General features: G+C 35.4%; 2 protein-coding genes across 2 annotated transcripts; one reads left to right on the top strand and one right to left on the bottom strand.

The window, feature by feature from the left end:
- The first annotated feature begins 493 nt into the window (after positions 1 to 493).
- On the top strand, positions 494 to 1,269 carry LOC140838931 (uncharacterized). The gene is made up of 3 exons (XM_073205558.1): positions 494 to 591; positions 718 to 825; positions 1,024 to 1,269. Exons 1-3 carry the CDS (start codon positions 511 to 513, stop codon positions 1,267 to 1,269), a joined length of 435 nt encoding a protein of 144 aa, XP_073061659.1. The 5' UTR covers positions 494 to 510.
- A 6,410-nt stretch (positions 1,270 to 7,679) lies between these two features.
- LOC140838740 (protein HIGH CHLOROPHYLL FLUORESCENCE PHENOTYPE 173, chloroplastic-like) lies at positions 7,680 to 13,466 on the bottom strand. The gene is made up of 17 exons (XM_073205262.1): positions 13,267 to 13,466; positions 12,474 to 12,719; positions 12,229 to 12,390; positions 12,027 to 12,077; positions 11,688 to 11,822; positions 11,479 to 11,502; positions 11,216 to 11,327; positions 10,906 to 11,034; positions 10,779 to 10,828; positions 10,046 to 10,204; positions 9,875 to 9,970; positions 9,657 to 9,772; positions 9,437 to 9,560; positions 9,106 to 9,219; positions 8,923 to 9,003; positions 8,512 to 8,669; positions 7,680 to 7,922 (listed from the first exon to the last, which is right to left on the bottom strand). The coding sequence occupies exons 1-16, from the start codon at positions 13,354 to 13,356 to the stop codon at positions 8,523 to 8,525; spliced, it is 1,836 nt and encodes a 611-aa protein (XP_073061363.1). The 5' UTR covers positions 13,357 to 13,466; the 3' UTR covers positions 7,680 to 7,922; positions 8,512 to 8,522.
- Between the last annotated feature and the right edge of the window lie 2,736 nt (positions 13,467 to 16,202).

Raw genomic sequence — 16,202 nt, 5'->3', positions numbered from 1 at the left:
CGACATAACCTAAAAATCTGATCCAATTTAAGTATTTCAACAAGATACATCTCAATAGAAAACTTAAGAGTAATGGCAGCATATTGAACGTACAGTCAAAAACCTAAAATAGTTTACCAATATTAAAATCTCATGATTTCCCTCAGATTTGGTTGGTTTAAAGTTCTGCAATCATCATATATACATATATATTGACTAAATTCAGCAAAAAATAATTAATCCCAGACATGCATTAATTATTAGACATTCAAATACGGTAACAGAAAATTTGTGGTACTCTTTATAATTTAAAATTTGGAATGCGACAACAGCAAGCATGTCAGTTACATGTAATATCTTGACATTCCGTGCATGCATGATATACCTTCATTCTCTGTTTTCACCTTTTCAGTCCCTATAAAATTCACGCACCTACACCTATTTTTTTTTTCCCAATAATTGATTGATATACACGTATAATAATATATATTCCTAAATCACATCGCAAAGATATATCACACTAAAATATAAATGGGTCGTTCTAAAATGCAAAGGAGAATGGCTTTGCGGAGAAAGCTTCAGATTTTGAGAACTCTCACCAACTCCAAATCCGTAAGTTGCGAAATTATCTAAAAACATACAATTAAATTTGTATCCTAATTTATTTTTTGTTAATTATAAGAGTTATTTATCAAATATTACAAGATATTACTTTGTTGCTCCAAATGGCCGGGCTAGGTGAAGAAGAGCGCTATTATCTTGGATGCTTTCCTCTACATCTACGAGTTGAAGCTGCGAGTTGAAGCAGTCAAAAGAGAATACCGATACCTAGTCAATCACATCCAAGTACGTGTAGTATGTCGTTTGTTACGCACGATAATGCATTGAATGTTTGACTCAAGTTCTACGATCTTATTCACGTCCGTACTTATATTATGTATCATTCATCGTCCGCCAATGCTTTTTTTTAAATAAAAACCCATATGAACAATATAATAATTATACTCGTTATTATTTAAAATTTTCGAGAACTAATTTGAACAGGATGTGAAAGTAGAGAAGCTTGGGACGGGGATTTTCACGGTGAGAGTGACATGCAAGAAAAGTGAAGAGATAATGGCGTCCATTCTTGAAGCCTTTGAAGAAATGAAAGTGAATGTTATTCAATCAAGAGAGACCTGCAAACACTTTTTTGGGATGGAAGCCATTGTTGAAGCTTCCGCCGATACTGATGAAACAATGGTGAATGAAGCTGTACTCAAGGCTGTTCAAAATGACTGGAAAATATGATTTGTTATTCATGATTAATCAAACACTCTTGGCTTCGATCATTTTAACATCTTTTTAATTATCATCAATTATTTAGCTGGCCTTGTACGTGCTTATTTCTCTCAGGCAGTGCACAGAACCTGATGGCTGTGGACGGTGGATTCAACAGTGCCCGACTTGTTCGCCGGAGCCAAGATTCGGAGGTCTCTCCGGCGAACAGCGGAGACACTGAGTGCCCCGCCCTGTCGTCCTATGAATTCAAGATCGCCTCTCCCTCCACTAGAAGAAGGTAATTAATTGGATTATCGATCTTGTTTAATTACCGACGTTTACTTACTTACTCGTTATAGCTAATTTTTTCTAAGGATGAATCGATATAATAACACTCACTAATAAAGAAATGATGAACATGCATTATTGTATAGAGCCAATTTTTTTTTTAAAAAAAATCATATAATATTTTTATGAAAAGCTTATTCAATAATTTGCTGTATACAATCAATTTGTGATCATTAAAAATCATAATTTTTAAATAACATACTTTGTTACACAATCATTTAACAATCAATTATTATCGAAACAATGTAACAATAATAAAGTAGTTAATGACTTACATTTATTAATTCTTCATTCTAATATTACATATAACGATATATATCGTATATAACAAAATACATATTTCTTATGCCAAATAAAAAAAAGACGCTATTCCAATATTCGTTGCTTCATATATAGAGAGCAAAAACACTAATGTTCACCAAAGAGACCAATATAAATTGATATTACTTGATATCTATCACATATATGTAATCTGGTTTTAGGTGGAGTCGAGTTTATAACCCACAATCTTCCATTAGATCCAACCCTAAAGAACAATAATCTCGCAAAAATATTTTCTAGCTTAGTTTATAATCTTCACAAAAACTTCTATGAGACGGTCTCACCGATCAATTTTATGAGACGGATTTCCAACCTGACGACTCATGAAACATGTATGTTTGTCATGCTGAATCTGAACCTTGTGTGCAAAATTCTGTGAATGTTGTCTTAAGTGACAAAACTGACTTGTGGCACAAAAGATTAGGTCACATGAGTTCTAAAGGTCTTGAAATTTTGCACAAAGATGGTTACTTTGGTAGTGATAAACTGTCTTGTATGCCATTTTGTGATTCTTGTGTTCTTGGTAAACAGTCCAGAGTTAAGTTTCCAAATTCCCCTATTCCCAAACACTCTATCACTTCTGAAATACTTGAGTACTTGCATGCTGATGTGTGGGGTCCTGCTAGTGTGCCAACGCATGGTGGAAATCAATATTTTCTATCTGTTATTGATGATTTTTCAAGAAAAGTTTGGGTGTTTTTAATGAAAAACAAATCTGATGTGTTTGAGAAGTTTAAAAACTGGAAAACTTTGATTGAAAATCAAACAGGTAAGAAAATTAAAATTCTAAGAACTGATAATGGTCTTGAATTTTGTAATCAATTGTTTGATAATTTGTGTGCTGAATCTGGTATTCAAAGACATAGGACAGTCCCTTATACGCCTCAGCAGCGTATGAATAGAACTTTACTTGAAAGGGTGAGGTGCATGCTTGCTAGTTCTGGTCTTTCAAAAAAGTTTTGGGGTGAAGCTGTTTGTACTGCTGCTTATTTAACAAATAGGTCTCCTTCTGTGCCTTTGAATGGTAAGTGTCCAGAATCTGTGTGGTCTGGTACACAAATTAATTTTTCAAATTTGAAAGTTTTTGGTTGTTCTGCTTTTGTGCATCAGAAAAATGACAAACTTGAACCTAGATCTGTGAAATGTGTTTTTCTTGGCTATCCTGATGGGGTTAAGGGTTATAGATTATGGGTAACCCTCAATCTTCCATTAGATCCAACCCTAAAGAACAATAATCTCGCAAAAATATTTTCTAGCTTAGGTTATAATCTTCACAAAAACTTCTATGATACGGTCTCACCGATCAATTTTATGAGACGGATTTCCAACCTGACGACTCATGAAAAAATATTATTTTTTATTGTAAGTATGAATCGATTCGATCCGTATCACGAATATAGATCTGTGAAATCATCTCATAAGAGACATCCTCTATAATCTTTTTCAAAAAATTAAATTTCAAATTAAAATTATGTTTCATTTTTAACTTGTTCCATATGTATTAAATTTATATGTAAAGGGATGGCTGCAAAAAATTGATCACTTCAGAGTATTAAATTGTTTTACAATCATTTTACGATTTCGATAATCTATTGTCAAATTTCGTTAGCAGTCCGTTATTTTTGTTTTTTGTTGTTACAATTTTAGTCATTTTTCTGATATGATACTTATGTACTTAATTTTTTTTAATCAGTTGTACTATTTACTTCGAGATTTAGTTCATTTCTGAACTTGGACTTGAGATTCCGGTGTGTGTTTACATGACATTTTTTAATTAATTCGCTACTTATAGCAAAGTTAAGGATATTAAGAGTGTGTCTCATTTGAGACCGTCTCACGGATTTTAATCTGTGAGACGGGTCAAACATATGGATATTCACAATAAAAAGTAATACTTTTAGCATAAAAAATAATACTTTTTCATTGATTACTCAAATAAGAGATCCGTCTCACAAATACGACCCGTGAGACCGTCTCACATAAGTTTTTGCCGGATATTAAATACAACGGGAATAACTATTAGGGTTTGATCCAATATTATTTGGCGGATTACATGATATGCATGCATGTGGGTTAATCAGTTGAAGAAATTATTTTCAAGAAATTTTTTATTTAATTTACAGTGGAAGAAAAGCCATACAGAAGAGAATTATTTCAGTTCCACTCAAAGAAGCGGCGGGGTTGAAGCAGAAAGGTGATCAGATGAGTGCTCCGCCGTCGGATTCTTGGACATGGAGAAAGTACGGCCAAAAGCCCGTCAAAGGTTCCCCCTTCCCCAGGTACGTACGTAGTTAATCAAATTTTATTTTGTACTAATTATCAATCAAATTCATTAATTTTTTTATGCTGTAGAGGTTATTACAAGTGCAGTAGCTCAAAGGGGTGTCCGGCAAGAAAGCAAGTTGAGAGGTGTAGAATGGATCCTAACATGGTGGTGGTGGCGTATTCTCGTGAACACAACCACCCTACGCCGGCTTCTCGGAGTAATTATCACACCACCAACAACCGCCGTAAGACAGCCAGATCCGGCGCCGCTGGAAACTTCACGATTTCTACATCAGAAGAAGAGGAAGAAGAAGAAGAGGAGGAGGAGAAGAAGAAGAAACCCGTAAATCTTTCCACCGAATCTCATGAAATCATTTTAGGAGACAAATTTAGCAATGCATATGGGGGGGCCCTTGAGTAATGAGGACCAATTCGGATGGTTGACTGACTTTGAATCCAAGTCGTTTTGTACAATTCTAGAGAGCCCGGTTTTAGCAGAGGAATTGAGAGTTGCCACAGATGATGAACTGGCGATGATCTTCAAAGTTCGAGAAGAAGACGAGTCGCTTTTTCGTCGATCTTGGTGAGTTGCCGGAGTGTTCAACGGTGTTCCGCCGGGGGAGATGCGGAGAAACGGCGGTGCCGCACAGATGAGACAACGTTCCTGCCGCCAGATTCGTCTGCGGTCATGATCGGAGATTAATAATTCTGATCTCATTAAAGATTACGTTCATTAATTAATTGCTCTGATTATTCTTGCCTAGCCACGGGTTGGGTCATCAAGGCCCAAAATTACTGAAACCCACTTGGGCCCATAAACAAATATTTCTGGGCCAACTAAGACCAAGTCCAATCAAGTACATACTCTTATGCCCTCCATGTGGTAACACTGGATCTAAAGAATAGTTATCCAAAGTATGTGTACACATGAATAACATGCCTTCGTCAAGATTCTTTGACTTTTCTGCATTCCATCACACATACACACACAAACATGTATTATGAGTAGGTCTTTTGTGAGACGGTCTCACGAAAGAGTCAACCTTATCAATATTCAGAATAAAAAATAATACGCTTAACATAAAAAGTAATATTTTTTCATGGATGACCCAATAAGATATTTATCTCACAAAATACGACCCGTGAGACCGTCTCACACGAGTTTTTGTCATGTATCATATACATAATTCAAGAAATAGTTTGGTAACTAATCTTCTTGCATTTCTATACTACCAAAGATAATTGACCACAGAAGTTTCGGTTCTGATTAACTCTTGTTTTATATATATGTTTCTTCTATATAATATAAGCTAGCTCAACTATATATTAAATAATTATCATGGATATTTATTTATGGAACTTAAAATAAAATTTATCTTAGAAAGAGGAATCTCTTTAAAACCCGACCATATTTTAGCTGAAAACATGACATGCAAACACGTTCAAGATCACCAAATGTTGGATTTTAATGATGCTTCCCACGTCCACTCAATGATTGCATACAGCCATACCAGTCCTTTTCATGCATCTCTCTTTTTCACATAACATCATATCTTTTTTCAAAAAACCCGACTTGCAGCAATTGTTGTCTCCTTCTCCAAGGGATACCCCACCATTGAAACAAAAAGATCAAACCTTTAGTCGTATTTACACCAGCAGCAGTTTTGGATCATCCATTTTTGAGGTTCAATCACTTGAAAGAACATATGTCTATCTCAGAATCCTCATCCCCACCTCAGCTAGTCCCTCTCACTTCTCCTTCTTATTCTTCAGTACTCAGAATTCAATTGGTTTCCAAATCTGTATCAGAAAGATTACTTACCAAGTTCTGCGATGTCTCGGAACTTGATTTTGATTACTCACAGAGTGGGTTGTGGTCTCCTCCCATCCCAAGAAGCGTGTTCTTGAGTTCCCCGGGGCGTATTCTCACGGAACAGGACATGGCTGCGCAGCTCAGAAGCGCTCTGGAAAGACATAGCAGAAGAAGGAGACGCAGGTTTTCTTTCAATGTAAGAGGTTAAGCATACGTGGAAACTATGGGAGAAAATGTACATCGATTTCAAGAATACAATGCTGGAGCTCCTCTCTTTGGTTTCATGCAGTTATTATTGTTTGATGCTAAATATTTGTTAATCTTCCAGGCTTGCTTGTGCTCCCCAAAAAGAAACCAGAAGAATGAAGAGATTAATTCAACGGGCTAAGTAACATTCAATGGAAACACAATTAATACTCAGTTCTTTGTACACAAGTTTCGAACTTGTCAGTAATTAGCTTGTTTCTCTTCTGTATCATGCGGTTGATCTAATGCCAAATCCTTGAGCAAAAATTGCTCTTCCAGTTCCAGGTCCATGTGAAAAAAAAACTCATATATATTCAGGGTTTTTGTTGACTGATCAGAAAACTTGCATGGGAAAACTACAAATACATAAATCAAGTCATCTGAGAAAAGAGAGAAAAAACAAAGAGACATCCATTTTGTTCGGGTTGTTCAGCCAGCTACTTTCTCCAGGCATTTCAGGACTTGAGATAAGATTTTTTTTTTTTTTTTAAATAGTGTGATGCAAGAACAAACACATGTGATTTATAAATTTAAGGATATCCTAGATTGTCCAACTCACTTCTTTAACATACCACGTGATTTTGCATTATTACTCACAATTATCTATCGATACCAAATAATATAAATTATCACGTACTCTAACCAAATTTTAAAAAAAAAAAACTAATTAAAGGATATGAAATTCTTCAAATTTAAAGGTTTCAAAACTAATAGAACATATTTTGAACCATGGATTGAAATTATTTGATTTGGATTATTCATTAATTAGATTGAGTCATTAGGAAGCACGAATAAATTATTTTGATTTTATTTTAATTATTTAACTGATTTTAATCACGGAGGATTCAAATTCACTAGATTTTCATTAATAACGAAATTTTAAGTACACCAACTAAATATTAGTATCATTTTGAAATCAATGATTCAAATTTCTCCTCAAATCAAATCAATGGCACTCAGGCCCTAGCAATCAATGCTATTCTTAAATGGTACTAGGAGGACAGTGGTCCAATGTAAGTTATTGGATAACCCTCCCTACCTTGTTTCTTTCAAATCAAGTTACCAAAATTGCCTCGGAATCACATGGATACAACCCAAATGCTTCCAACAAATTTATTCAAATGCATCAGTAGCATTTTAGACAGTAGTAAAAGAAAGATTTGAACCTGACTTGTCTGCTACTGACAGTGGATTAAGCACTAATGGCTAATGAGCCAGTACAATGTCCTACTTCAGATTCATATTTTTCATACCATAAACTGCGGTTGCAATAGCTGCACTGTCATTATTGCCAAATTTTGAATAAATTTGGGGGGACCCGGAATCCCAAACAACCAAATTTATCGATCAAAACGAGACAAGAAGTCGCATACTCTGGTCCTCAGTGGAACTTGTTGGTTTTGAAATTGATTGGATCCAGAAAACAGGAATCAGTGAAAAGAAATCAGAACTAAAAACTACGGCTGATTCGAGTAATCAAAACCAGATTATGATAATACATTCGAGTTTTCCCAGGAAGACAGAAAAAGCATAACATAAAACTCAGTGATGCTCATTTATTCCCACGTCCGGTATTTACATCAATAATTAAAGAACATATACAGGAGAAGCGTCTTTCCCAGACAAAACTGGACAATCTAATCACACACTCTTGATGCTTTCTAATCCCAGTAGCTATAAGTTTCTAAGCCTGCAATTGCGAATAACTAAATTCACTCAATGAAGTAGGGAAAAATGGAAAAAGAAATAGAAACTTAAAAAATTTAATTCTATGGCAGCTAAGTGAAGAATTAGATTGACCAACAGAAAATCCAGGGATATGCCAAAATGGCCTAAACTCCAGACATTGAGAAGGGAAACAAGGAGATTTAACCAATTTTCTCCGTATCATTTTAACCATCAATCAGGCCTTGCGTCAAGGATTAAGCATACGATTCTAGATCGTCGATAGGATGGGACTCATATCTTGGGGCCATTTAAAATATTATTGAGCTCAAGGACATAACGTCTTTGTACTTCATATTTTATACACTTGTCTTCTTCCCTAATATTCAATAAATTTAAACTATTGCCATAGAAAACACTGATAAATTGCTTATGTTAAAATAGGTTGTCTATCCAATGATAACAAATATGTATGGTAAACGAGTAGCTTTATAGAATATCATGAAGCAACATTTTCACATTAACAACGTAAGACCGAGATGGAAATCGAATGCCAGCAAATGTATAAAACAAATCACTAAACGGATGATATAAACAAGCTTAAATCAACCCACCATCCATGGTCTTAAACAGGAACAGGGGTTTGTTCTAAGCTTTCTTTGCCCGTAACACCGTCTTTCAGATTCCGGAAGTACACATTGTAGTCTTTTTCTGCTGGAGGATTTTCAGGATCCACAGTATATGGTTCACTGAATGGAACGACGCTCTTAACCTGTAAAAGAAAGAGAAACGAATAAATAAACTGCCTTTAACTCTGTTGAAAACGGAAAGCGCAGACGCAAAATAGGCTTCCTAAATCTTGTTACAGAGGTTTCAATTACCCATCTTGATGTCTCGAGACTTCATATTTTATTCATCATGGGCAACATGATTTCATTTTCAAACCATCGTCAAAATTTAAGGGAAAAAAAGGAGGTAGATGTAAACAAGTCCTCTAATAAAGTAAATCCAAGTCCAACTATAACCTCAAATGTCTTGTCACATGCATATGGGCTTTCTAGAGAAGCAATGCATATTCGTGCAATCTCTTCCCTTGAAATTTTACCCTGCCCGTGAAAAGAGATAAACCATCACATTAAGCAAAATGAAGTCATAAATCGTACCCAAAATCACAGCAAAGTTTTGATTACTTCATTTCGTAACCATACCGTTATATTGTCTCCCTGATCAAAGATTAGATCGGCTCCAGCAGGTTCCTCGGTTAATGCACAGGGCCTGACAATTGTATATGGAATCCCACTTTCCCTGATCAAATCCTCCCCCTGCAATTATTTAACGATAAAAAAACGCAAAAAGTCAGTATAAAGATAACCCGAATAATGTCGGAATGTGTCAAGGCACCTAAGTTTGTAGCCTATATTAAATGGAAGTCAGAGAACAGAAAAGATTTCCATCATTCTGATTTAGCTTAAATTTACCTATTTATAATTGTATATGTATATATTGAAGATCATTATGACACAAGGTATAATGTGAAACCTTCAATTTGTAGGTGAGAATGAAATCCAGTTCCTTGTTCAGGCGGACGGCTGGAGGCTGCTTGCTTAAATCAAGTCCTGGCCTATCAGGCCTAGTGACTCCAGCTGAACTTACATGTACGAACCTATGTAACGTGAAGATGGCAAAGCAGATAACATAAAGTCAGAATTGATCAACCTTTTCATGAGCAAAAATTACAAGAAATATCATTGTTGTGAACCTGGGTGTTATTGGCTCTTTTAGGTAAGCCCGTATGGCTGCTACTGGAAGTTGAAATGGACCTTCCTTGAAAGTTGGGTTCAACTTACCATCATACTCAAACTTACTGAACATGAGCTGTGTATAATGTATAGCATGAGCATGTTTCACAGAAGAATATTGAATATTTCAACTGAAAAGTGAAAGGGGAAGCCCAAGGCAAATTGTTATCGAGCATGCCTGCAATGATATAATTTCCCTGGGATCAAATGGCGGTGCATCAGGCACAGTTCGTGCTCTAAATATAGGCCTTAAAGAAGAGAAAGGCAGTCTCACCTGGATGAAACACAAAAGGAGGAAATTATTGTTTATCCTTAATATCTGGGATACAAGAGAGATACATTTACTAACCGACTGCCATTGGTCATTCACAGTATCAAAGCCAGCTGTATAACCGACAGTGTCCCAGTCACGGCTAGTTCGGACTATGAGTTTGTATCTACGACCATCACCTTTGAGGCGTAATTCAAGACCATCATATGCAGAAAGATTTTCTGGCGCCGAGAAATTCTAAGGCAAAAAATAGAGACTTTTAGCTCTGAAATCGCAATCTAAACCTGCAGTTTGCATATCAATAAACTTGAAGAAGCCTAGTCTCGTGCTTATTTTGGATTGGCTACATGGATCTTCTTCAGCTAAGCTCTTGACCAAGACCTTCTAAAAACTTGAACCATGAAAGGTTCCAATTCTACAATAATTATCTTGGTAGGATGTAACTAAAGATATTTGCAGCTTTATTTTCTACCCCTGGTTCTCTAAACTCGGCATCTTATTCCGTTCCATAGTTCACAAAATATGCACCAAGTCTAGTTAAGAAGATGAAATTAATTTTCTGTGATATTAATAAGTACGAAATCTATCTCAAAATTATTTGATCTTATGATTTCAGAGTAAATAGTTGCAACTGGCAAGGTCTACTGTTGCAAGATAACATAAGAAACAAAGAAAATATAGAAACTGTAACCAATTCAGGATGCTTCTTAGCAAATAAAAAATGAGCAACAGTGAAACGCTAACACAATATTTAAAGTGGAATGCACAAAATGGTTCACCGAGCATTTAAGGGATCAAAACCAGCACTTACTCTCGTCCTGATACTGGTAAAACCACCATTGTTTGCCGTGGAAACAACTCCTAAAGAAAACGTGTTAATCTTTTCATAAAAGTAAAGCAATAGCATGAGTAGATTTATTAAAACACGGAGTACAAACCTCTGAAAATTCCTGTTGGACCACCACTTTCACTGCCATTTGGATCGACTTGAAATGAACTTTGACTCACTCCTCCCATGACAACATCATCCAATGCACCCCAAGTAACGTCTGTGGATGACCTATTATCTGTGCAGGAAACGTAGATGCAAATACAAATAAGGCAAAAATGTTGTGATTAGAAGAAAGGGGAAAAAAGAAGAATGGAGAAACATGAAGCACGGATGACTTGTCAACACAGAATGATGGTAATCCCTGGTAAAATGGAAGAGTTATCATGATTTGACAGCTAAAAGGAAAGAATGCACACCTTCAAATCCAAATACTAGTTTTCCACGACGAAGTCCAACATTTCCCTTGACAACATTAATCAGATTTTTCATCCCAATGAACTCCACCATTTCAGGGGAATCACCTTTTATCTACTTTCACAAGTCAAATAAACACCCATTAAAAATGATAATGACCAATTGCTCAGCTGGTGAAACTGGGAAAAGCAGATAATGGAGTTCAAGCAACTTGACAAAGAACAAATTACTACATAGACGTTTAGGCAGGTAATGTACTACTAACCTCTGGCTCAAAGAACTTGATTCCCTGTGGAAGCACATGACCACATTGTCAGAGATTAGCATGCTCAACAATACAAGAAACCCAAAACTGCTTGAAATATTATAGGCGCAATGTATCTCAATGCAAAAGTTAATTTACTGCTTAGATAACAAGTATAAAAGCTACGAAGAGTATAGACGGTCTTCATCTATTACGAGGTCATTTCATACCTGACTATATTTGGCCCTATCTGGAGTATCACCTTCCTTTGGGCCAACAATGACGGAAACGGAATTGATAACTGCTCTCACTCCTTCAAAGTACTCTGGTATCAAACTGCTTGCCTTTGTGATATCTCCAATTATCTGAATTAATATATTTAGAAATGTCCCCAGACAAGAAAAATTTTAGTATTTAAAAGTGCAGAAATTTAATTAAAAAAATAACATGAATGTCTCACCAGAAATAGCCTTTGTATGGACACATCCATCAAGAAACAAGAATTCAAAACTAAAATTATATTCAGAACTCTTCTCTTCTTAGACTTAGTAGAAGGGCAATGAACTCACCAAGTCAACATCTGGACCCAGCAATCGTCTAGCTTTCTCTTCATTCCTGACCTGAAACCTTGTAGATGAGATTTTAATGAAATAATGCAATACATCCATTCAAAAAAATGAGATTCTTCATGCACAAAAAGTGTTCTACCATCATTAACAAACAAATTTAAATAACAGCAGAAAGAAAAAAAACATGAGTAATAGAAATTACCAATGCTCGAACTTGTAACCCTTTTCTCTGCAAGAGATTCACCACCCTTTTGCCGACACCGCCAGTAGCTCCAGTCACTAGTATGATTCCAGAAGTGTTCATTGGCTTTACTTCTTCTCTAGGTGAAGGACCAGAGAATTTCTCAATCAGAAATTCGAAGAACTTCAATTATAAATGAATCATGTCAGACTAGATATTTCACAATGTCAGACCAGGCAAACAAAAAAGGTTTTAGTAAGGTGAACCTTTGCAGGAGAGGGAGGTCCATTAAAGAAATAAAGTGTTTTTAAAAATCTGCCCACATCCCAACCTTGCTTTTCAGCTTCTGAGCGAATGAAGCCTCTGTAGGTTCTCGAGGAACGTAATGGTGCTTTTTGTTGGTAAACAAAGGGTTGAAATTTACGTTGAAGAAAAAGATTTGGAAGTGGACAAGGTGACACCAATGGAAATTGAGATGTCCCAGAAAACTTTATTCCGACAAATGAAACACCCTGCAACATTGAACACGTGAGCTTCCAGATACGAAAAGAAAATTGGCAACATTCCTTACTCTTTGGCAACAAAACCAGCACAAGAAAATAAACTACCAAAATCAGATTCTACTAATTTTTATCGCTTACATTTCTTCAAAAGTAGTGATATGATCGAACATAGTTAAGTCTTGAAACATGCCTAAGGCAAAAGGCATAAACGATATATCAAAACAACTTTCATAGCATACATCGGATGATGCCATACTGCCATATGTCATCAATTATCAATAAACTACAGAATACACCATCTCTAATGGTGCAAAGTCTTGTACATTTGGAAAAAAACGATTATCACCACACTTGTCATGTACTAACAATTATAATTCGATGATCAAGAAAACCATACACCCCAACCATTTCATAATTTATAGCTCACCAAACAAAAGAAAGGAAACCATTATCAGCGCTAAAGAAAATCCAGTGAAATCAAGAAACAAAGGCTGAAACAACAACTACTATAGTAAAAAGAACAAGATTCTTGAAGGGGTTCGAGAAACTTGCATACCTGGCAGTTCAAATTTCTTGCGCAAGGAAAAGAACAGATATCCGTCGCACAACGAGGATAATTACACTCCATACTTATTAGCGAAAGCATACACACGAACAATTTGCAGAGAAAGAAGATACTAGATTAATATCTGATTCGCTGGAGTAATTGGGCACCACATATTTCTTTTTTAGAACTAGAACTGTACACGCTCCTAGAAATAAGGACGTTGGACATAAAATCTGAAGATTTGACTACGGTAACTCATATGCAGTGAAGGAAATTACGATTGAAATCGTCAATCGGAATGTCATGCGATTTTACAACAATATTGGCCCAGTTATAATTATGACGTGTTCTAGAGAAACAGCTCAATAAATAGAAGCCCAAATCAGCAAATTGGGCTACGTACAGCCCAAATCAGCGAATTGGGCTACGTACAGCCCAAATCAGCGAATTGGGCTAAGTACAAACTAAATAAATTGCAATTAGACATCTTACTAATTAGATATATTAACTCATTTGAACAAATAACACATGCATCTTACTCTTAATAGAGATTTTCTAAATCGAAAATTTACTTAGAATCTAAATATTTATTTCGTTACATAATCATACTCACATGAACTTTAGATCTTCTTTTTTTTTAGACGTACTTTGATCTGAAACGTAGAATATGTCAAAGAATTTCTTACTCGGAATCTTAATCAAAACTCCGAACCTCGTTCCCACACACGCGTACACAAATGTGATGATGTTTAGTTAAGATGTACCCATTAAAATTTAGAACATGTAACACTTTGGGGCACGTCCCCAAAGGACATTTGGCAGACACTTGTTTTGTTCACAAAATAAGTAGTCGATGGACCAAAGCTGTTGTCGATCTCCCCGGCACCCATCACCTCTCCCACACCCTTTCTTTGCCGACAATTCACGTATATATATATATATATATATATATATATATATATATATATATATATATATATATATATATTCATTCACTACTTAATTTAGGCGTTGATTGTGCTGCAGGTGCGTGCATGGCCCTAAAAAATGATCCAACAAGTATTTGAATATTTAATATAATGCACATCTACCGCGCACATTTTAAACATCATTGGATATGCAATTTTTCTATGTTCCATCATATCTAATATATGAATGTCAGCTCATTGATGCTCATATAAATATGTACGGTGAGTGTGCAACATATAAAAACTGTGTGTATAATACATACATGCGTGTGTGTATGAAATTTGAAAGATTTTACCTAAAATGAAAACGAAAATGGGGTTTATCCATCCAGTTGGTTAGCCATGCATAATGGGTAATTAATGCTTGTGGACCACAACTATATACGTTGTTGGCATTCATGAATTCTAAGGGCTGCGATAAATACTGATTGGAGCAATACCTAATTATCGTTTATTTAATGATGGAAGTGAGCCATCACCACTCGCTTTTTCTTAAAAAAAAAAAATTGATAGAAATAAAATATGTTTGAAATGTTTTTGAACCAGTTATAAATTTAATATAAATTGTGTCATTATCTTTTGTACTTGGATAAGGCCACACATTTTAATAGTAAGAGATATGTTATAATCTAATACCGGATTGTGTTTGGATCGAAAGATTTGGATTTGCGAGATGATTTGAAATGGCTAGATTGGATATATAGTGTATTTGAAATTGAAGCAAAAATGTATACTTGAGTAATACATATTCTTCATTTTGATCAGTTTATTTGAAATCAAATACACTCAGATCATTTGATCCAGAATGCAAGAGCTTTATGGATTTTATAGATGCATGCAATTTTATTATAAATATTTTTTGTTATTAATCATATATAGTAAGCAACAACTTTTGCAACATTTGAATTATTTTGTGATCAGATAATTGAGTAGTTAATCGTCCATTATTAGTTGCTAGCTCAATGGCCAATAACCAAGAAGACATAAATAATTAATAGTAGTGAAACGTCACGTAATGATAGTATCTTCTAACGCATGAGACTACTTCTTAATGGGAAAATTCAGTCTTCACTGAACCTTAAATAATATATATTATGATGTCCCTAAATTTGGTATACTTAAGCGGATCCGAGCTCATAATTCCGAGCCCACTATCAGGAGTCCAAGCTCATGAAAGGGCTGGAAATCCCGAGCCCATCAAAAAGGTGGGTACCGTGAGCCCCGACGCAACTAAAGATATGAAGATATACAAAAGTCTCGATAAATCCGGGATTCGAATAAATCTAACCAAGATAAGGCAAAAATCCTAGCAGCCGTGGGGATGGAGTATTAGTGTTTGAAGTCTCCTAGCCAAGGTAGGACTCTATTTCAGCAGGAGTCCTAGGCCAGCAAGGTAACTAAACCCTCATGTATTTAATATTATGCATGGTGCTATAGTTTTATTCATTTACATTCTCTCATCCATCTGGCACTATCACATTTCACCCTTAAATTTGCTCTCCGGACTGATTTAAGCATCGGAGAGATCACGTCGGAAAAAACTCTGGCATGCCCCTAACCCTATTTTCATCAGTGCAGAACCCTGGATTCCGACCTGACCCGTTCAACTGTGGAAATCGAAGACCTGCTCTCCAGACCGAACTCGTCGTAAAATTTTTGTATCACCGATTATATTTTTTTTTTAAATGTAGATATATTTGTTTTTCATTTAATCAATCTAAAGAAATTTATAATATAAGGAGTGCAGAAATTAATTAGTTGGAATTACGTGTCTTGTTAGTGTTTATATATTGATCGATTTAAATATATTTTGCTAATTGTGTTTCAATCAAACATATGGATAGATACCCAACACATCCAAACATATCGAATCAGCTCAATTGGCAGTTTTCCAAAAATATATATGTACAATACAACCAGCAAATTGAAAGGTTTTTCTTTGTTTGTTGTAATTTTTTTAATATATATAAAAAAAAA

Source organism: Primulina eburnea, chromosome 8 (assembly GCF_022965805.1).
Source record: "Primulina eburnea isolate SZY01 chromosome 8, ASM2296580v1, whole genome shotgun sequence".
NCBI classification, from domain to species: domain Eukaryota; kingdom Viridiplantae; phylum Streptophyta; class Magnoliopsida; order Lamiales; family Gesneriaceae; genus Primulina; species Primulina eburnea.
The sequence above is the reverse complement of the archived record's forward strand: the minus strand, read 5'-3'. Positions and strand labels throughout refer to the sequence as shown.

Bases quoted from the DNA above. Each gene is read 5' to 3' on its own strand.
- LOC140838931 (XM_073205558.1), top strand. From the start codon at position 511: ATGGGTCGTTCTAAAATGCAAAGGAGAATGGCTTTGCGGAGAAAGCTT. The intron at 592-717 runs GTAAGTTGCGAA...TGGCCGGGCTAG, and splicing joins CTCTCACCAACTCCAAATCC to GTGAAGAAGAGCGCTATTAT. The intron at 826-1,023 runs GTACGTGTAGTA...TAATTTGAACAG, and splicing joins ACCTAGTCAATCACATCCAA to GATGTGAAAGTAGAGAAGCT.
- LOC140838740 (XM_073205262.1), bottom strand. From the start codon at position 13,356: ATGCTTTCGCTAATAAGTATGGAGTGTAATTATCCTCGTTGTGCGACG. The intron at 11,328-11,478 runs GTTAGTAGTACA...TTGTGAAAGTAG, and splicing joins TCAAGTTCTTTGAGCCAGAG to ATAAAAGGTGATTCCCCTGA. The intron at 9,561-9,656 runs GTTCACAACAAT...CACGTTACATAG, and splicing joins AAAGAGCCAATAACACCCAG to GTTCGTACATGTAAGTTCAG.